General features: G+C 40.8%; 1 protein-coding gene across 2 annotated transcripts in view; it reads right to left on the reverse strand.

Annotated features, from left to right (window-relative positions):
- The window catches only part of TMPRSS15 (transmembrane serine protease 15), a 302,887-nt gene that overhangs the window by 135,533 nt on the left and 145,231 nt on the right, over positions 1-22,123 (reverse strand). For both annotated transcript variants that reach the window (XM_069945651.1, XM_069945652.1), the window contains 2 exons: positions 17,940-18,051; positions 2,085-2,235 (listed from right to left, as the gene is read on the reverse strand). In XM_069945651.1, the coding sequence (XP_069801752.1) occupies positions 2,085-2,235; positions 17,940-18,051 (263 nt within the window). The remainder of the gene's footprint in view (positions 1-2,084; positions 2,236-17,939; positions 18,052-22,123) is intronic.

Raw genomic sequence — 22,123 nt, forward strand, 5'->3', positions numbered from 1 at the left:
AAGCCTGAGATTTCTCCTCTTTTCAGATCCATTCCTGGCTTTGGCTTCAAATCTTTGGCAGATAATCTGTCAGATAATCTTTCTGTGTAAAAGGGCCCTTAGTCACAATTATAGATACAAGTTGTCAGAATGCAATTTATTAGTAATCAATGCAGAAAACCAATGCAGTAGTTTGATTAATAGTTATATTGTAATAGGAACATGCACATGAGGCTTTTAGAGGATTTAAGGGTTTACCTATAAGAAAAAAAGTAATAACAATAGTAATTATTATCTCACTTCTCCCATCCAACACTGACCCATTAATGCCCAGACGTCACCCCAGACTTCTTACTTGAGTCTCGCCACAGCAAATCAGTGATGTCATAGGTCATGGGCCATACCCCTGGTATCACTGCTCTGTAACTGGAGCCATTATGCCAGGAGCTCAGTCTGTGAACTCTGATGCCATTAATTGGCTTCAAAAGTGAAGTGACACCCACTCCAGTAAGACTGGAGTGCGGATCGAAGTCTGAATGGAGTTTCAGCACTGGATAGGAGAAATGTATTATTGATGGGTTGCGATTTTTATTTGTTTTTTAGATGGATAAACCCTTTAAATTTACATTGGTAACAGGGGAACAGATGCCTCTATCATCTTGGACTATAAAAATTCATAGCCCTAAAATGGGTACTGTATGGATCTTCCCGGGGGATGGTGTGTTTGGACACAGTTCACAGCAGACTTGGATTTATAAAAGAGGATCTTGGCGTTCATTTTGTAGCATAAACAGTCCAGCAAACATACAGCAACACCGTGCTTTTAAGAACCAAACAAACAAAAAGGTCTTTCCCGTCTGGGAACTAACTAACAGGTTTTCTCACCTATCTGACACTTTATAACACGGCGTTTTTCGCCTGAGTATCGCAGGGTGTATTTTAGCTACAGCAATGGCTGCGTTCACAGCTTCCTCCAAGCACACACAGGCTGATCACTCCTGGCTGAGAGCCCCCACCTGCAGACTCTGCAGAGCTTTTACCTTCTCAGGCTAATTAGGGTCAGAGCTCACCTGATCCCAAAACCCAAACTGGATCGGGGGAGGGAATGACAGGTCCCACTACCAAACTTACCTGCAAATCCATGTAAATCCAGGCCAGGCAACAATAAATAATAACTCAGCAGCATAACACTGCTGAGCAACAGATCCATCCTGCACTTGCCATCTTACACTGTGTAGCAACCTAAGTGAGATATACACCCCCTCGAACACTTCTCCAGTGACATGTCTACAGTACATAAAGATTTCATTGCAAAAGATAGTTTTTTGTTTTTTTTTGACTGATCCCTATCCAGAGCAGCATTTAGATCTCTGCAAGATGGAATCTCTGTGTATGTCCTGATGGTTTAGTGAATGTAAATAGCTTACTAGGAGGATTTACATTCTGGAGCATATAGTTTTGTGAAAGGTGCTGTACGGTAATCGGATTTGTGAGTGAATAATCACTCAGAATGTGGTGCACTAGGAAGCAATGGATTATACAGTGTTTGGGACGTGTCTATCAACAAACTGCTGACTGGTCCCAATAATAACCAGAAAAACTGGCTATGAAGCTTTGGTTTAACACAGGCTGAAACGCAGTATCTGCAGAATTTTTTAACTATATAAATATATGTACATGATATTTGTCAATGTTTTGTACAATGATGTTCAGAGGTGATTGATTTGTACATTCAAACTATTAGAAGGATATAAAAGTGTTGTCCCATAAACTCCTGAATATACATTTGCCAAGACAAAGTTGTGAGTGGTCGAGATCTGAGTGTTCAGACCTGAGTAACATTAGATTGAATTGGACGAAGCTGTCTTGCCGCAATAGGCTCAATTATAAGTCTACCGAGACAGTCTTCTCCAACTGGACAGAGTTGGAGCAAGCTGGAGAGGGAAGCGCACAGCTATGCATTTCTCCTGGCTCATTCTAATGACTGATAAAGATCTGAAGACTCACACTGATCAAAACTTCTGACATGTTTCTATGACATAATTGGGGAAAATTAAAGTCAATATTTATATAAATTCATGAAAAAATGTAAAATGTACACTGACCACATTTCCTGAAGTTTCATTTAATGTAACCTGTCCAAAATTCCAATTGGAGCCATAATTTCCTTCTTTAGCAAAAACAACTTGCTCGGTATTATTGGTGAATAGAATAAGAACAGACAAGCTGTGTACACTGACACCATACATGTGATACCTAGGGTTAAAAAGAAAAAAAAAGTTTAAAGACCAAAAAAAGGAAAAAATGGTTATCTATATGGAAGAAATGTTGACATATTGAATAGAAGTTAAATAAATCTGGAAATTCTGAAAAATTATAATATAGTAACATAGTAAATAAGGTTGAAAGAAGACAAGAGTCCATCAGGTTCAACCTAGGGAAATCCTACTGTGTTGATCCAGGAAGGCGAAAAACCCCTATGGGGCAGAAGACAACCGCCCCACCACAGGGAGAAACTCCCCCCCCCCTCCCCCGACTGCAATGGCAACCAGAACAATCCCCGGATCAACGTATCACCAGAAATCTAATGCCCATAACTTGTAATATTATATTGTTCAAGAAAAGCATCCAGGCCTCCCTTGAACTTATTTAATGAATCGGCCATGACAACATCATGTGGCAGAGAGTTCCACAGTCTTACCGCTCGTACAGTAAAGAACCCGCGTCGATGCTGATGATGAAATCTTCTTTCCTCTAGACGTAGAGGATGCCCCCTTGTCATTGTTACAGACCTAGGAGTAAAAAGATCACTACAAAGATCTCTGTACTGTCCATTCATATATTTGTACATTGTGATCAGATCGCCCCTAAGACGTCTTTTTTCTAGCGTAAATAACCCCAAGCATGATAACCTGTCCTGGTACTGTAACCCACCCATTCCCTTAATGACCTTTGTTGCCCTCCTCTGCACCCGCTCTAGTTCAGCTGTGTCCTTATATACCGGTGCCCAAAACTGTACACAGTATTCCATATGTGGTCTGACTAGTGATTTATGAAGAGGCAAAACTATGTTCTCATCTTTAGCATCTATACCTCTTTTGATGCACCCCATTATTTAATTAGCCTTGGCAGCCGCTTCCTGGCACTGATCACTAAAGTTGAGTTTACTGTCCACAAAACTGCAAAATCAGTCCTGTACGGTCATTAACCCCTTAAGGTCAAAGCCTATTTTCGTTTTTGCGCTTTTGCTTATTCCATTTTAAGTTTAAAAGTCCATAGCACTTGCATTTTTTCACCTAGAGATGTACTTTGCAATGTACTTTGTACTTTGCAATGACAGGCATTATTTTTCCATAACATATGCTGCGAAACCGGAAAAAAATCATTTGTGCTGTCAAATTGAAAAGAAAACAAATTTGTTTTGATTTCGGGGAGTTTTGCATTTACGCCATCCGTCCTATGGTAAAACTGACTTGTTATGCATGTTCCTCAAGTCGTTACGATTACTATGATATGTAACATGTATAACTTATATTGTATCGGATGGCTTGTAAAAAATTCAAACCATTGTTAACAAATATACGTTCCTTAAAATCGCTCCATTCCCAGGCTGATAGCGCTTTTATCCTTTGGTCTATGGGGCTGTTTGAGGTGTCAGTTTTTGCGCCATGATGTGTTCTTTCTATCGGTACCTTGATTGCGCATATACGACTTTTTGATGCGACCAAAAATGCGCAATTTTGCACTTTAGATTTTTTTTGCGCTGACGCCGTTTACCGTGCGAGATCAGGAATGTGATTAATTAATAGTTTGGGCGATTACGCGCGCGGCGATACTAAATATGTTTATTTATTTATTTATTAATTTATATTTATAAAATGGGAAAAGGGGGGTGATTTGGACTTTTATTAGGGGAGGGGATTTTTTATTAATAAAAACACTTTTTTACTTTTATTTTTATCGCATCGCGGGGGTGAGATCCGTCCCACTAGACACCAGGGACGTGCGGCGCAGTGTCTCTAAATGCAGCTGTCAGGTTTGACAGCTGCACTTAGAGGCTTAATTAGCCGGCGCGGCAACGGGACCCGCGCCGGCTTCTAGAGGCACTGCCCGGCTGCACGTGTCAGCCGGGATCAGCGCCGTTCAGAGCGGGGTCCCGGCGGGACCCCGATCTGAACACCCCGAGCGGCACCATGACGTATTAGATACGTCATGGGTCGCTAAGGGGTTAAAGGAAAACTCCGGCGGGACCCCCCCCCCAAAAAAAAACCACAGACACACACAGACACCATACTCACCATCCCTCCGGTGATGATCGCCACTCCATTCGCCCGCCGTCCACCTCACCGTCACCGCCGTCCAGCGATGTCTCTGACTTCCGGGTCCTGGGGATGGAAAAGGCTGCCAGTGCGCTTGCACACCGGCAGCCTTTTCATTTGCTGGAGCGCATCACATGGCTTCCAGCAACCTCAGCCAATCAGGGCTGAGCAAGCTGGAAGCCATGTGATGCGCTCCAGCCAATGAAAAGGCTGCTGGTGCGCATGTGCGCATGAAGACGCCAAGGAGGAAGAAGACCCGGACTGCCCCCTGGCTCTGATGTTGTCGTCACCAGATGCCGCCCGGGAGAAGAGGACCGTGACGATCGTAATAGGTAAATGTATACATTCTTTAACTTCCGGGCGGGGGGTCGGGGGTCCGAAAGTGGGGGAAGGGGGCCAGACCAGGTATTTAACCACATTACAAAGTTATATAACTTTGTAATGTGTTAAATAAGCTAAAAAAAAAATTCGTTGGAGTTGTCCTTTAATGTGCTGCAACATTTTACCAGTTGGGCTCTATGTTTCACTCTCTATTGCTTAAGTGATCCATGGGCCATTTTTCAGTCCAGTCCAATCAGCAAGTCTATTTGGCTAGCTCCTCTTTGTCCCTATATTACTTTGTTAAAAAGAAAGGATTTCCCACAGCATCTACGGTGAAATAAGTGTGTTTAATCACACATCAGGGTACAAAGAAATGCAACGTTTCGGCCTGCTGGCCTTTCTCAAGCATACTTCAGTAAGGCCAGCAGGCCGAAACGTTGCATTTCTTTGTACCCTGATGAAACACACTTATTTCACCGTGGATGCTGTGGGAAATCCTTTCTTTTGAAGTTCCTAGCTAATACCTAGGATTGTGAGCATACCTGCGTGCATCCTGCATTTTCTATTGTGGCCATAACCGGAGAATCTCTAAGGTGCTGTTGGACTTTTGTTCTTTTCGGTATATCACTTTGTTAGTCTCTCCCAGCTCTGCCATTCTGCTTTCTCCTTTACACACAGCCAACTGGCCACCTCCGTTACCGAACAAAGCAAATTGACAGTGCAATTTTTAGCTAATCTTGATTCGTTTAGCTCATCTCCATATTCTCCATTATCACTACACCATTTCCAAATTGCTACAATGGACATTTAAGCAGAATTATAGAGGGGGGGGGGGGATTTGGCAACTGTTATGGTCTCTATACCAACAGTTGTCAGTGCTCAGGTTGGGATATACTGTATGTTCTACTACTGAGCGGAGTAGCATATATAAGATTATTAGCAGACTTTGCCCTTTTTTTCTTTCTTCTTTATAACAAGATTGTGGTGGTATAGCCCTTTAGTTTACCAACTATAGTGAAAGTTTTAAGTAGGAACAGATTGTCAGTCTTATTATTGGGGACACATGGTTCCTTTCATATATCAGTCTGTGCTGCCATAACATGACAAAAAAAATTTTTTTATTCTCTGGTGTTAAGTGTCAAAGAGGTGTTCCCAAGCTCCCTAAGTGCACTGTAAAGCCTTCTCGCTTCCCCTCCCATCCCCATCTCTGCTTAAGTAATAGTCATCTGGAAGCCAAATCCTGAGTCCAAATGTCATATCTCTGGACAATTTGTATGAACAAGGGGGAAGATTTATTAAGCTGGCTAAGAATTATATCTGTTTTTCTTAGCAACAAATCAGAGCTCAGCTTTTATTATACCACAGAAAAGAGAGATATGAAAGCTGAGCGCTGAGTTTCCAAGAGTTTCAACCCAAAGCTTGCAACTTTAGGCTGGGTTCACACTACGTATATTTCAGTCAGTATTGTGGTCCTCATATTGCATATCATATCACATTAGGAAGTTTATGGAGGGAGATCACTTATTTAATACCATGATCTGTTAGCCCCAGTATAGAGAAGCTACAAAGTCTCTTATTGTGGACAGTTCTGAATTTCTGGAAATGGCTAACCTATTGCTTTGAATGAGGACGGAGTAATGCTTCATCTGGCCTGTGGTGCCACTGTAGGGAATTAGAACACTTGATGCCAGGCTACACTATAGATTATGGACATTTTGGCTGGGTTCACACTACGTATATTTCAGTCAGTATATTTCAGTCAGTATTGCAACCAAAACCAGGAGTGGATTAAAAACACAGAAAGGCTCTGTTCACACAATGTTGAAATTGAGTGGATGGCCGCCATTTAATGGCAAATATTTGCTGTTATTTTAAAACAACGGCTGTTATATTGAAATAATGGCAGATATTTACTGTTATATGGCGGCCATCCACTCAATTTCAACAGTGTGTGAACAGAGCCTTTCTGTGTTTTTAATACACTCCTGGTTTTGGTTACAATATGAGGACCACAATACTGACTGAAATATACGTAGTGTGAACCAAGCCTCAAGGTACTTTCAAAGGTTTAAGATCAAGTTTTGGAATTTTTCTCAGCTTAACACTTTTATAGCAATCTGTATCTTCAACACAATGGGATGAATAATATACACACAGCGAGAAGTAATAATATATGGGGTATGTGAATAATTCAAAGCATCTCTCAACTGATAAGACCATAGACAAAACTGTTAGAACAAAAATTCTTTTCATAGAAAATCGAAATCAGACAGACCATAATTAATTAGGCCGCATAGTTAATTAACATTCTATGCCCTGGTGATGAACTAGAGACACAGGCTAAGATTTATCTAGGAGTCTTGTAAAAATGTAGTATGTTACCCAAAGCAACCAATCTCAGCTCAGCTTGATTGACAGTATAGGCAAGGCCGGACTAGCTATTTCACCCCCGAGGGTGTTGGTGTCGCGATTTAGGGTACTATGAGCTTCAGGCTGCTTAAGAAGAGTGCCCCCTTTCCCGTATACACAAAATGGTTAAAATGGGCTTCAAGTGGGGAACCACTTTAACCCTATTAGCACCATATTGAGGACCTACTCTATGGATTATACAGTATGCTTCTATTTATAAAACTCATTGGAATATTATGCTTAGAAAGTATTGTGTAGGCTACATAATCATGGTTTGTGATTGAGAGACCACGCTTATGTAGCCTTAGCTTTTAATAAATTACACAGAACAATGCAATTCTGCATTTCTAGGTATCAGAGCCTCAGGCTATAAGTAATGCAGAACTGGGTTAATCTAAGAGAAACATACGTGCATATTTATCCTAGACAATGTAGGTATAATGCTTCATACTGCTTAATAGCCATACAATTACAAGTTAACATAAGTATACAAGACGCAAATATTATTACCATATATAATGCCGCCATGCTGTTACTGACCAAACATTTAGAATACCAAAACCAATAATAACAATAATAACAGTATAAACAGGACAATTAATACTGTCAAGCAATGACTACTGCAATTACCATCACATAATGAATGGACAATAATGACATACTGTTACTGATTAAAAACTGCTATACACAGACCAACAGTACCAATACTATCAGTATACATGCGCCAAATAATATCGACACACTTTGTCTCTTAAAGTGACACTGTCACCTCCTTTTTGCATTCTGACATCTCTACACAGGTGTAAAGGGTAAATTTAGTGGTTTTCATACGTTATTTTATATCATACGTCATGGTGCTTGTTCAAGTAAAAAGTCATCTTTTATCTACTGCAGATTGTGTTAAGGGGGCGGGGCCAACGGTGCAGTTGTGGGCGGGGCTAAGTGGCACTAATGCTGCAAGGCCACGCCCACTTAATGCAATCTGCAGTTGATAAAAGGACACTTTTTACTTGAACAAGGACCATGACGTATGATATAAAATAAGGTATTAAAACCGCTAAATTTACCCTTTACACCTGTGTATAGATGTCATAATGCACAAAGGGGGTGACAGTGTCACTTTAAGTATCTGCTAGACAAACATCTTAGGCCCTGCATTTTATAGCACTATCCCTACTGCTACACAAACTCATCTATAGTGCCCCAAACTGTAATACTGGTATACCGTATACTGGTGTCCCACACAGTATAGATGGGTAATTTATAAGGTCCCCCATTCAGTGAATACACCAAATCCACCGAAGTAGGAAAAGAGATCCATCATTAGGTGGGTATATTTCCCAAAGTAGTTAGATAGTGTCCCCATTATACAGGCATGTCTCTAAAAGTGCTTAAGTAGTTCCTCAAGTATGCAGGTATATTCCCCAGTAGGCAGATATGTCCCCCACAATAGTAAGGTAGCTCTCTTTTTAGGTGTGTACGTCCCCTAGTAGGCATGTAGTTTTCTTAGGTAGGTGTTACAGCCACAGTTTGGGTTTGGCCAGGGAAGGGCCAGGGTGGACACAGACAGTGAACCGTGACCTTGTCCCTACCCACTGTCCTTTCCTACTTGTCTCAAACAGCCCTAAGCGACTGCGAACAACCACAGAGACGACCCCCCCCACACACACACCTGCAACAAAGGTGGAATATGGAACACAGACAAGACAATATAAATAGAAAGGGATGGTCAGGAAGCTGAGGTGACAATGAGAGGACAGCAGGATACAGAAATGTAATCCAGAGAAGATGGAGGGAGGTCAGGGAGGTCAAGGTACAAAAGTTAGGGTCAGGAAAAGCCAGAAAACGTCCATGGTAAAACACAGAATACACCAAGCTGGCTAGATAAACTAGACTTAATAGCAAGCGAGGGGTTAATACCCTGGGGGTGATTTATAGGAAGTCAGGGGTCTGGTCCAGAACGTAATTGGACCAGCCCCTCATCTCCAACAACAGACACCTGAAGACATTGCACACTAACTGGTAGGAAGACATGCCAGTCACAAAATCACCAAAGCAAAACAAAGTAAACTGTGAAGTGACCAAAAGGAACTATGCAAGGAATAGATGGGTGTGGTAAGGAAATCAATTACTGACATAGAAGGAGTAGGACAGTGTTCAGACAAAAAAAACTTACTACCACCACAGTCTTGGCCGCACACCACTAGCCAAGGGTTGTGCTGAGCTCAAGACAGGTACGGGCATGACAGTAGGTATATCCTTAGGTGGGTAGCTTACCCTCTCCTGAGTGGGCATATATGTCCATAGGTAGTTTTTGACCTCTACATTAGGTAGGTATCTTCTTAAGTAGGTAATCCCAACAGTAACCAGGTATGCTCTTAGGTAGCTAGTTCTCTCTGCCCTGGTATGTGCTTAAGTTCTTCTCCCAATCTCCCAAGGCAATTTTTCCCTGAATTAGACAGGTATGCCATTAGGCAAGTATGTTTTTGCAAAGTCCAACCCAGAAGGCAGGTATGGCCCCCGGTTAACGCCAGATGGGCTGCAGCTATTGTGCAGATCTTGTAATCCACAGCTATTATTATTTTATTTTCCCTTGTTATTTGTCTTCTTTTCAATTAGCCATTAAAAGTTATCAACTCCTGAGAACTCTCACTTTTTATCTTTTTCTACAGTAAGACATGAAAGGCTCCAAAAATGCGGGATGTGTGAGAGCAGAATCAAGTTTTACTTAAGGAGATTCACACGGTTAGATGGCTTTTGCTTAGAAGGGCTGTTGATTCTTTATATAAAAGCCACAATGCCTTAATTTTAGTGCTGAAGGATTTTGTGACTACAAAAAAAAAATGCAATGTGGGCACCTGGATTACTTGAGGGGTGTTCAGAATATAGCTTCATTGCCATTCTTTGTTTACTTAGGGATGTTCTTCCCCACACACACAGACACACCCTCAGATTTGATGCTGTGTTCAGTTATTTAAATGAAATCTGCAGCAGAAAATCAGCTGCAGATCCTGTAGGTGTGAACGCACCATAAACGGGTATTCCTGCCATGCAGGATAAGGCATAACTAAAAGATTGTGAGTGGGCCAACTGCTGGGGCCCCCGAAATCCCTGCAGATTAGAGCTCCATTCATAGCGTCTGCAGCTTCATTTAATCTTTATGGAGCCACCAAAGTGATCTGCTGTTATGGCCTAGAGCTCCATTTTTGTGGGATTTTGGGGTCCCTGTTGTCATGATTGTTCTTCATATGTCTTAGTTATACCCTATTCTGTGCATACTCTAGATAGGTCATAACTACCCAGATGGGAAAACCTCTTTACACAGGAAGCTATAGTGCTTTATGCTTCTTTGTCAGTAATAATGTGATTGCTGGGTGGCTTAAAGGGGTTATCCAGTGCTACAAAAACATGGCCACTTTCTTCCAGAGACAGCCCCACTCTTGTCTCCAGCTTTGGCGGGGTTTTGCTGCTCAGTTCCATTGAAGTGAATGGAGCTCAAAAGGGGAACTCCGGATAAGGAAAACTTCTTTTCTATTAGTACATTAAAAGTTATATAGATGTGTCTATACAATGTATTACCGTTTCTGTGCGGTTCTGCCACACTGGTAGCTGATAGAAATCCAGGAATGGCCCCTGTGCCAATCCACATTGTCTCCTGCTCCCACTGCTCTCCCCTCTTAGGAGACAAATATTCCATGCCTCTGTCTCACATTGTGTGTGTGTTTGCTGAGATCAGGCTGATGATGCAGACAGGGGGCAGGGTGTGATGTCACAAGAGACTTGGCTGGATAACCCAATCCCCTGACTGATTCACTATCTCTGACCGGCAAGAAGCAAGTGCATAATTTCTCTGATTGTGCAGACGTGTGCAGTGAAATTAGGCCTGTGTTTACACATGCTAGAGTGTCATTGCAGTACTGCCACAAAAATGATGCAGTAACATGTAATAAGGATGAGGTTTAAAAAAAAAAGGAAAAGTGTGCTTTGGAGGGAAATTTGAATTATCCAGGACGGCAGAAGAAAACTTGTTGGTAAAAATATGGTGCGTTTAATTCTTCACCAAAGGAGGTACAAATATCATATAATCAGGGTATCAATCATAAGAGAAATAAGGCAATAGTCTTACAAATGTCTTAGAATGTCTCTGTGGTTCAAGTCTCAGAGTCCCAAAAATGATGGGGAAGTAGTCTCTTTCCAATGGTGAATGAAGATTCGGCTAGAGAACAAAGAACTTCCTTGGGTGAATTCCTGAGGTGGGGGCTAACAAACCCCAGATGTGCGTGGAGGCTTCTCTTGAAAGATGGTATACCAAAGACTCCCCAACCAACTAACCTTCTAAGTCTATATACTCTCTTGACCGGGAAAATATATACACTTATGCCCAAATATGGTTACACCCAGTACAACTTATATCCCAAAAATGGTATACTGGCAAAGCTCCAAGTGGATTGGTCAAGCTGGACACGTAGCTATATCTCACTATGATCCATACTTTACCCACGTGACCATTTAGACACGACCATATTAGGACTTCAGTCATCCACCAGTTTGGAGGTCAAGAAATTACTAGGTGAGAGTTCAGCCCTATACTCAATATGAGAGTGGAGAAGAGAATGAGACTGGAATACAGTGTAGATATATCTTGGATGATAATAATTTGATTCCACTAATGCCAAAGATAATATGATCCATTCAGCCATTAATAAGGTTAGATGTTATAGATGGGGTTACAGGTTATTAGTTTTTTACATAACACAAGTAAATGATGCTAAATGGCAGAGAGGATCAGAGCCTTATTGTGGGGCTCAACTTCAAAGATAACAGATGCTTTATCATATTATGTGCGTGTGTGTGGTGTTACAGGTAGAGAATACAGTGTGCTGTGTGGTGTTACAGGTAGAGAATACAGCTTGCTGTGTGATGTTACAGGTAGAGAATACAGCGTGCTGTGTAGTGTTACAGGTAGAGAATACAGTGTGCTGTGTGGTGTTACAGGTAGAGAATACAGCGTGCTGTGTGGTGTTACAGGTAGAGATTACAGCGTGCTGTGTGGTGTTACAGGTAGAGAATACAGCGTGCTGTGTGGTGTTACAGGTAGAGAATACAGCGTGCTGTGTGGTGTTACAGGTAGAGAATACAGCGTGCTGTGTGGTGTTACAGGTAGAGAATACAGCGCTGTGTGGTGTTACAGGTAGAGAATACAGCGTGCTGTGTGGTGTTACAGGTAGAGAATACAGTGGGCTGTGTGGTGTTACAGGTAGAGAATACAGCGTGCTGTGTGGTGTTACAGGTAGAGAATACAGCGTGCTGTGTGGTGTTACAGGTAGAGAATACAGCGTGCTATGTGGTGTTACAGGTAGAGAATACAGTGTTCTGTGTGGTGTTACAGGTAGAGAATACAGCGTGCTGTGTGGTGTTACAGGTAGAGAATACAGCGTGCTGTGTAGTGTTACAGGTAGAGAATACAGCGTGCTGTGTGGTGTTACAGGTAGAGAATACAGCGTGCTGTGTGGTGTTACAGGTAGAGATTACAGCGTGCTGTGTGGTGTTACAGGTAGAGAATACAGCGTGCTGTGTGGTGTTACAGGTAGAGAATACAGCGTGCTGTGTGGTGTTACAGGTAGAGAATACAGCGCTGTGTGGTGTTACAGGCAGAGAATACAGTGTGCTGTGTGGTGTTACAGGTAGAGAATACAGCGCTGTGTGGTGTTACAGGTAGAGAATACAGTGCTATGTGGTGTTACAGGTAGAGAATACAGTGTTCTGTGTGGTGTTACAGGTAGAGAATACAGCGTGCTGTGTGGTGTTACAGGTAGAGAATACAGAGTGCTGTGTGGTGTTACAGGTAGAGAATACAGTGTGCTGTGTGGTGTTTCAGGTAGAGAATACAGCGTGCTGTGTGGTGTTACAGGTAGAGAATACAGTGCTGTGTGGTGTTACAGGTAGAGAATACAGCGTGCTGTGTGGTGTTACACGCAGAGAATACAGTGTGCTGTGTGGTGTTACAGGTAGAGAATACAGTGTGCTGTGTGGTGTTACAGGTAGACAATACAGCGCGCTGTGTGATGTTACAGGTAGAGAATACAGTGTGCTGTGTGGTGTTACAGGTAGAGAATACAGTGTGCTGTGTGGTGTTTCAGGTAGAGAATACAGCGTGCTGTGTGGTGTTATAGGTAGAGAATACAGCTTGCTGTGTGGGTGGGACAACAATGAAATGATAAAGTACTGCAAATAATTCAGTAACACAATGAAACTGCAATGTTTGAACACAGCCTAGATGTTCTGCAATATATTTGGGTGGGGGATGTGCAGGGTCGGGGACTGTGATGAACAGCTGAGGGAAAGCATTGCATTCTGGAACCTGTAGTACTGTGTACAACTGCTCAGCCAGGAAGTGCAGAAACACAAAAAAGAACAACCCCCCCCAAAAAAACAATAGGTTTTTGGTAGTTTCAAAACTGCAATAGATAGGTAAGTAAAGCTTTATGCTTCTGCAGAAGTTTCATTTTTTTTAACCTCTACCTGGAGTTCCCCTTTAATTGCAAACCGCACCTGAACTGGAGACAAGAGTCGTGTTGTCTCTGAAAGAAAGTGGCCATGTTTTTGTAGCACTGGATAACCCCTTTAAGGAGCTGCTGGGGCATAGCAGACCAATATCACTAGGTAAAGAAGGAAATTAAATGTAACACAAAACACATAGAAAAAATATGCCTGGGTAAATGGCAAAATGGCCTGGGCATGAACTGGTTAACAGTTTGTTACACTATAGGAACTAATGCTAAACTTTAAAACCAAAGATCTCCTCCCAAAAGTTTGGTGTCCAGTACACAGACTAGACAAGAAAATATTGACTTTTTTCAATTTCTTTTTTTCCCTTTTCTTTTAAATTGATGACATGTTAGTTTATCCTGAATGTTCTGCTCCGGCTTCAATAGCCCTCACTCTTGTCATCCACTGCACGCTGTGAAAGTGGATTTTCCACACAAAACAGAATAAAGTCAAGCAAAAGAGGTAGATTAGCCGATAAACATCTTCAAGATCTTTCAAGATTTTCTGAAAAGGATCTTCATTTGCGTTAAGAGATGAAACTGTGCAAAGCAATTTCGATTTTCAGACGGCATTTGCCCTCCAGAAAAACAAAACAAAAACTAAACCTGTAATATTGACCGAATGTTCAGACTTTATGATAACATCAGGTTCAACTTTATTTGACAAGTTTCACTGTTCCGGTTCATCTATTTTGACTGATCTTGTGTTGACTTGTGTCTGTATGATCTACTCTCTGCTTCTGGAATGAAAGATTTTGTATTCCAAGAAAAGAAAGGTTTTACACTTAGGCTATATGCACACTCAGTTTTTTGGCCCATATTTTCAGCTTTGAAAAAGTTATTCATGAAAATAAATAAATAAATGAATGAATAATTAAAAAAAAAATCAATCTATCTACAAGTGTGTGTGTGTGTTTGTCCCAGACATTTTCAATAATTATTTCTCATACAATAAATGCTGTTATGCAGTTTTCAAACCAACCATAGTTTGAACAGAAAAGAAATTATATATATATATATATATATATATATATATATTTTTTTTTTTTTTTTTTTTACAGTATTTTATTGAAAGGACCTTTAGTATAGCTTCAACCATAACAGATCCACGGCGGATTTCATGTTGCGAGTTCGTAGCAAAATCCACTGTGGATCTCTTACAGTCATTCTGAATAGGATTACATACTTGCAGCAGAATTTTCATCCAGCTGAAAGCATATAGATATTGGCCTCTTTATTCCCCAGTAGTCCGGTGCATACATTACCAGTCCACTCTCCGGCCTGCTTCTGGGGCTCCCGACATCCTAACGTCCCACAGAGCCAATGACTGTATTGGGTTAATTAAATATCATTTTTTTACAAAATTCATTCATCCGGTTGTCAATATTAATTTAATTTTATTTTTTTTGCCATAAACTAGACATTTTGGGCTGTTTTTTGACTCAACAATGTACCCAAATGCTGAGTGTTAACACAGCCTTATGGTTTTAGTATAATTCAACAAGCTCTGCCAATAATCCCTTTTTATGCAAGGAAAAAGCATTGTTACAGCAATTCTTGCCTTTTTAAATACTGACATCAACTTTACTCTGGGGCTACACAGGGACGTCAGTCAGGTGACATGGCATCTAATGTCAGTGAATGGTGTTGCAATATGACTACAACATATCATGTGCAACATGATCCATATTTAATAGAATTATGGTTGCCGGTCGTAACTTTGCTATCGTAGATCTCAATGTTCGTTGTGTGTGACTTCCACCAGCTTGGAACCTCTCTGCGACTTGGCTATTTTTTTTAGCAGCCATGTTGCAATTATATTAAAGTTGCACGACAGCAAGTCACACAAAATATTTTGGCCACACAACTTGGATCAAAGTTAGTGTCACCTGACCAACATCATTGTGTAGCCCCAGCCTGTTTTTACTGTAAACTCCAAGTGGTGTTTTACATACAGTGTTTGTGTTGTCAGCACTGATACTCTTTATGTGGGTAGGATCAAAGCACTGTTTCTGACAGAACATAAACAGTACATAAACTACGAGCATTGAAACAAATCTATATTTGCCCGTGCATGTGATATTACAGGTGGCAACAAGAACACTGGAGGAGAAAACAGTAAGTTTAGATCACATGCATCAGAGTAGAAGAGGGGAGATTGGGTCACATGACCACTGTCTAAATTAAGCAAATAAATAACAAATATATTTCCTTTGACAGGTTAGATAGATGAATAAAGAAAAGTCCTGGACAAGTCCTTTAATTTGATTTACTGCAAATGATATACTCCTCCTTGGCTAAAAAATATAACTCTCAAAAAATGCTGAGAGGAACATTTTTACTCTATTAGAAAATATTAGTGTGACCTATGTGCCAGACACATAAAAATGGCTTCTTAGTCTAGCCAAATGCAGCTCTTTTATAAGCATTTCCTCTTTTTTTCACATTTTGTGCATGCTGCATGGGGAAATGCAACACTGAGCTACACCTTCAACACTTTGCATGCAGCTTTGTGCTTTCTGTGAACTGCAGCCACCACTTCACTTCTGCTACTTGTGTTTATATACAACCTATCAGAAGAACGAGCCAGAAGAAGTCTTTGCTTTTGTGCGCTCCTCTCCCGACTATCTGTCTATTTGACCTAAACTGCCCTATAGTCTTACATTATGTGACAGTCCAGCTGTCCTGGTCACAAAACACAGAGGCAGGAGGGAAAACGCTGAACGCAAGCTTCCCCTGACTCTCCTGATCAGTCGCAGTCTGAACACTCAGACTCAAAAATTTTAATATGTGTCTCTGTGATCTGTCATTTTTTTTTTCTAACGACAGGTACTCTTTAATGCCCTCTTTCCTGGTGTAGGCTACAAATTATTTGGGAATATCAGCTCCTGCATATGCCTGTGAAATTTGTTCCTTCCACACCAACTTTTATGAGATTGTTAAAGATTAGAGATGAGGGAACCTTGAGCATGCTTGAGTCCATCCGAACCCGAACTTTCAGCATTTGATTAGCGGTGGCTGCTGAAGTTGGATCAAGCCCTAAGGCTATGTGGAAATCATGGATATGGTCATTGGCTGTATCCATGTTTTCCAGACAACCTTAGGGCTATATCCAAGTTCAGCAGCCCCCGCTAATCAAATACCGAACATTCGGGTTCGGATCGACTCGAACCCGAACCCGGTTCGCTCATCTCTAATAAAGATACAATGACAAAGAGGGAGACTTGTCAAGCTGTTTTATAGCAAGATTGGCCATATCAATCAATAAGACTCCTTTTGCTTCCTATTGCTCTGATTAAATGAATTTCTGATCTCTGATTGGTTGTTATGGGTAAAAAAAAAAGAGAATCTATCTATAATGCAGCTTAATGAATCTCCCTTAAAATCTGTGTCAAGAAGTACAGGACCTAAAGACTTCAGGCCAGCCCTTGATAGGTTATGGCAAATAGGCTAAAGATTTTCTAAAGGACCTGCACCCTCCAGTGGGCTTTGAGTACTGAGAAGTCAGGACTTGTTCATTATATAAAAAGCTTGAGTGGAGCATAGGGAGTGCCTGGGATCCCACCGCCTACTTCAATTATCAAAAAACATAATCAATTTATTTGCTATACCATTGTAATTCCACTCTATTGGAAAACTCGCTTTCTGAGTACAAGACTGTGTTACAGTTCTGCTTCTGTGTCTTGTTTGCAGTCTACACTCCAAAAGGTATCTCCCATTCCATTTAACTGGACAACTGATTGGAAATGCCCCAAAGGAATTGCCATCTATACCACCACAGCCTATCCTTACTGTACTGGACCAGGGAGCATAAAACTATTCTGTAAAATCCAGCCTGATTGGCCATCCAAAAGGCTTTGCCTCATGCAGTACTATGGGAGGAATATTGTGTCTGCATATAACACCGAGCTATAAAATAGCTGTCAATCACTACACAAGTGCTGGAATCAGACAGTGTTCAGACAAGGTTTAGACAAAATGCAAATAAAACACAAAACAAGTGCAGAATCATGGCCAAAAGATCAGTCTCGGTCGTACTTTACGAACCAAGGATTTCACCAAGATCCCAACAGGTATATTCATAACAATAACAATATTCTGATCATTTCTATGTATTGTCCTCCATGCCATCAGCACTGTGCATGCTTTTTACTTCTGCTTCCTGTCTACGGGAAAAACAAAAAGCAGCTAAGACAGACTATTAATTTGTTTATACCAGTTAGCAAAATTGCTCTGCTTATTAAGCTCGCGCAGGCTAGTTAACCTTTTGCATAATGTTAATTAAGTGTCTTTATGGAGCAGAATCCAGTTTTGTGGATATTGTTTGACACAAGCATTTATTTTATGTAACTTCTCCACTTACCAGAAGCTAAGGCACAAGGGTTCTAATGGGGATGAAGATGACGTCAAAGGAAGGCTAAAAAGTCGAATTCTCTGGCTCAACCCAGGTCCAAGTGGTGTTGATATATAGTAGCCTGAAAGAAAATTATGAGCTTGTTATTATATAATACATAAAGAAAAAAAAAATCAAATGCCTGAAGACGTATTCCGGGAATCTTTGCTTATATATACTGCAGTATATGCTTTTATTAGGGAATATTATTGAGGTTCTTGTGTATGCTTTGTGTGTACGTGTTTTAGCTGATGTGACAGGTATTGGTTTTCAACCAGCTTGATTTGTATTTTCTCACTGATTTGGTATCCTATTGCTGGTGATCCCCATGACACCTGTCAGGATCATGCAGTAACCTGGTGTGAACTGGGCCTGGTCTTTGCATTTATGTGACACACTCGACTGATTCTCTGCACCCGGCAATGCAGGAGTTAACCAAAGCCCTGCAAAGATCTGATTACTGCAGCTGAGCAGGTTTCTTGACTGACTTGTTCCTCTGCCTGTCTGGAGACTGGAAGATCAGAGCACCGGTCCAATGAGGATCCGGACCGGGCTCTTAGTCAGCATAAAACTAAGCTAAAGGTGTTTCTCTGAGCTGGCTATTAGGTGAACTCCTGGTCCCAGCTTCCCCTTGTCTATTCCTGCGTATCCCTTCCTAATTCCCTCTGACTGCTCGACTCGTTATTTGACCTCACGCCTGACCTGTGACTATCCAATTGTATTGCGGATTTTGTACTGCATTGCCCGTGTGGTTTTGACTTGGCTTGTTCACCATCCTCTATTGTGTTTGTCTGTCCTGTTTAGTGTGCCACATATATAGCGTAGGGAACGCCTTTGTGGTTGTCCGCGGCTGCCTAGGGCAGACTGAAGCAAGTAGGTAGGGACAGTGGGTGGGTTCAGACCTAGGGCCTACTGTCTTGTCGTGTCTGTACCTTCTTGCCCTGAAAACACCTCTGGCTTTGAAGAAAGGGGGTGGTCTCAACATTGTTCTTACTCTGAATCCTTTCCAGGTGCAATAACTGATAAATCAAGTTGTTTGCTTTTACATTAAAGAGTATTATATTGTATAAATAAAGTATCAGCCAGTCTCCTTTCCCCCCCATTATTGCAGGTCATATGCATACAATGTACAGATGTCTACAAAGAACCCACAAGAAATGCTTCTATAGGTTATGAGAAATTTTACCAAAATCTTATACTGAACAATATATAATATGTAGAGCATGTACTATACCTAAGGTACCTTATAAAACGTCAGATCTTTATACAATACCTGCATCTTTTTATATTACCATGTGGAGCAAGTGACTTAGCTTAAAATCACAATTAGGCTATGTTCAGACGTTTCTTTTCGTAAAACCAAGCTCCGTCCGCTTGCTCCATAGCGTACAGTGGAGAGTTCTGATGCAGGCGTGCATGCATGCACCTGCATCAGAACTCTGTGGGGCTTAAGATCATCCGGCCGGTAGTGCAGTCCCGGCCGGGATGATCTTTTCAGAGACCTGCCATTCCGTGACCCGGCTGGGTCACGGAACGGCCGGTCTCATACATTGTATGAACATGGCCTTAAAGTGTTTTATGAAGTTTCAAAAGTACGCAATTGTCCAATAATCAGTTCATGGCCATGTCTACTATACAGTATATCCTGATCTCATAAGGGTGGCAGCAGTAACTGTATATAGATAGAGCAAGTGAGGCGGGATCTGAGAACTGCCAGGAGAGATTTTCAACTTGTTTTTAACTAACTTTTGGCATCTGAATCAAAAAATAATTAAATTTTTCACGCCAACTTTTTAATGTACAGGATACCTTCCCTTTGTCCCAAAAATCATGCAAAATGTACATCTGAATATACAGTTTATTTAGAGACAATTAATTCAAAGATTATATATTGTTACTGTAAGTCAAATTGTGCACAAGTAGTAAAGTCCTGCTACCAAACATACATATTACGGTACACATTTATGCTTATAGCTTTTCCTAGTGTTCAGTCTGTGTACAATGTTGCCTGATGATAGTGAGTAAGCCATTATACGTACATCCCATCTACCCTTGTGCTGTGCCTCCATGACCTTCAGATCTTGGTGGAATTGTTCACCATGCTCATCACTAACTGCACAAAGGTTTTTCGGGAAATCAGCAAGATGAAAATGTACCTCGATGCTTATGTTGCAACCCAGCATTTAGGAGATCTCCAAGAGTTTTTGGAATATTTCAGTGTCATTCCGTTTTTATGTATTTCCAAGTTTTGACATTGTGCCGATTAAATGTTAACCTTTAATGGGCCGCCAAATCTATGGACTGTCAAACTGGCCTTTATCTTCCCAAACAACAAGCTAGAATATGGCAAAATTAGATACTTGATACAGTCTCATTCAGCTGGCAAAGCTTTAAAAAACTGCTTCATGAGACCAAGTATCATGCACAGAGTTGGGAGTAGCGACAATAAGATTAGCGGTAGGGGAAAAAAAAAAAAAACTTGACATGATAAAAGAAAACACTGCAGTTTTAAAATTGTCATGCCTATTTAGGTCTAAATCAGTTGAAAATTAATTAATTTATTTATTGAAAAATTAACAGAATTTATGTAAAATCCCCCCCGCCCATGTTATAGAAGGTTTAGCTGTTTGTCTATGAAACATCAGATGATGGGGATGAGGAACCTATATGAGGGGCTACTAAGTAACCCCAGTATCAAAAGCACAAGAGGGTGAAAGTTTGGTCTCCAGCATTCAGAGAAATACAGGGGTAGGGTGAGCAGTCTAAAGTAATTGCCTGCAATGTATGAACTGGGATGTAATGGGAACTGGAGTCTGCTACTCTCACAGACGGCTACTGAGACACTGTCAACTGATTTTTTACCGAGGAGCAGCACATGAAGGACAACAGAATGACAAAACAAGACAATTAAACATGGTTAGGATGTAGGTTTAGTGTTACAATGGTGCGCTGAGGGTAATGTCTTTCAAGTTTTTCTTCCAAATTCCAAAATACTCCTTTAACTCCCTGAGATAAATCATGTCAAAGTTGGAGCCTCATAACGTAACCGAATAACACTATACAGCCATCCGTGACATGATAGGAGCCTTAATATCATTACCCATGAACGAGATCCTATTGTTCTACAAGACTGCAATGATTTTACTTTTGACAATAATTTATGTATTTTTAACAAGCTTCCCTGCAATCCCACCAGTTATGCTCAGAAGAATATTCCTGTTTTAGTCGACTGATGAAAAACATATCAATTGTCCATAAATTCACTTGCATAATTTTTTTCTCTATGTACAGTTCCAGAAATTCTCATGGATCCAATTTATCTAAATCAACCAGCTGTTTCAGCCCGTTGTTCGTCATATATACAAATAGCTGAGAATTTGGATTTGTTTTAAAACCTCTGATGCACAAACATAAATTACATTATGAGCATACTTTACATTTGCCATTATTTAATTTTTTTTAAACACTTTACTGTCGGCTGCCCATGTTCATACAGTATCTTTTATGTTGTGTTATCAAATCCAAGAGGCCCCTTCATTAAAACAGAATAGTTCATTCAGCCAAAGAAAGCTTTGCTTCAATAGCTACTCTGCATATTTGTGATGTGTAATTTAGCTTTCCTTTTTAGTTTTTTTGAAACATCTTGAAGTCTTGACAATTTATTTTTGACTTTTATTATAGAAGGCAATAAAGTAAATCTTAAAAATGTTATTTTTTTATTTTTATTTTTTGGTCAGGAGATGGGACAAACTTTCATACCCGAATTCTTACCTTCTGATCCTACAATATAGAGCTATTGAGGCAGCTGCACTAAATTAAGTTTTTATATGAAAAAGTGTAAATGTTGTTACTGTAGTTGTAGGTTCTGTGTAAGCATAGCAATCAGTGCCTCTGTGTTATGTTTGACAATTGCGGCGGGAATGCTGTCTCTGTTGGTCATTTTACATTGGGTGACTGTCTTCTGGGGTGTAAGCTGATTGCTCTAAAGCCTTATCTATGGATCAAAGTTCTATAGTGCTACTCTACAGTTTCCATTGGGTGGAGTTATGGAGGCCCCTATTTTGTGTTCCTGCACTATATCAAGGCTTGCAGGTGTAGATGCTAGAGAGCAAGGCTGTAGCAATGTAGTAGCAGTGACTGCCAAAGGGAAGAAT

This window comes from Dendropsophus ebraccatus, chromosome 11, assembly GCF_027789765.1.
Source record: "Dendropsophus ebraccatus isolate aDenEbr1 chromosome 11, aDenEbr1.pat, whole genome shotgun sequence".
In the NCBI taxonomy this organism is placed as follows: domain Eukaryota; kingdom Metazoa; phylum Chordata; class Amphibia; order Anura; family Hylidae; genus Dendropsophus; species Dendropsophus ebraccatus.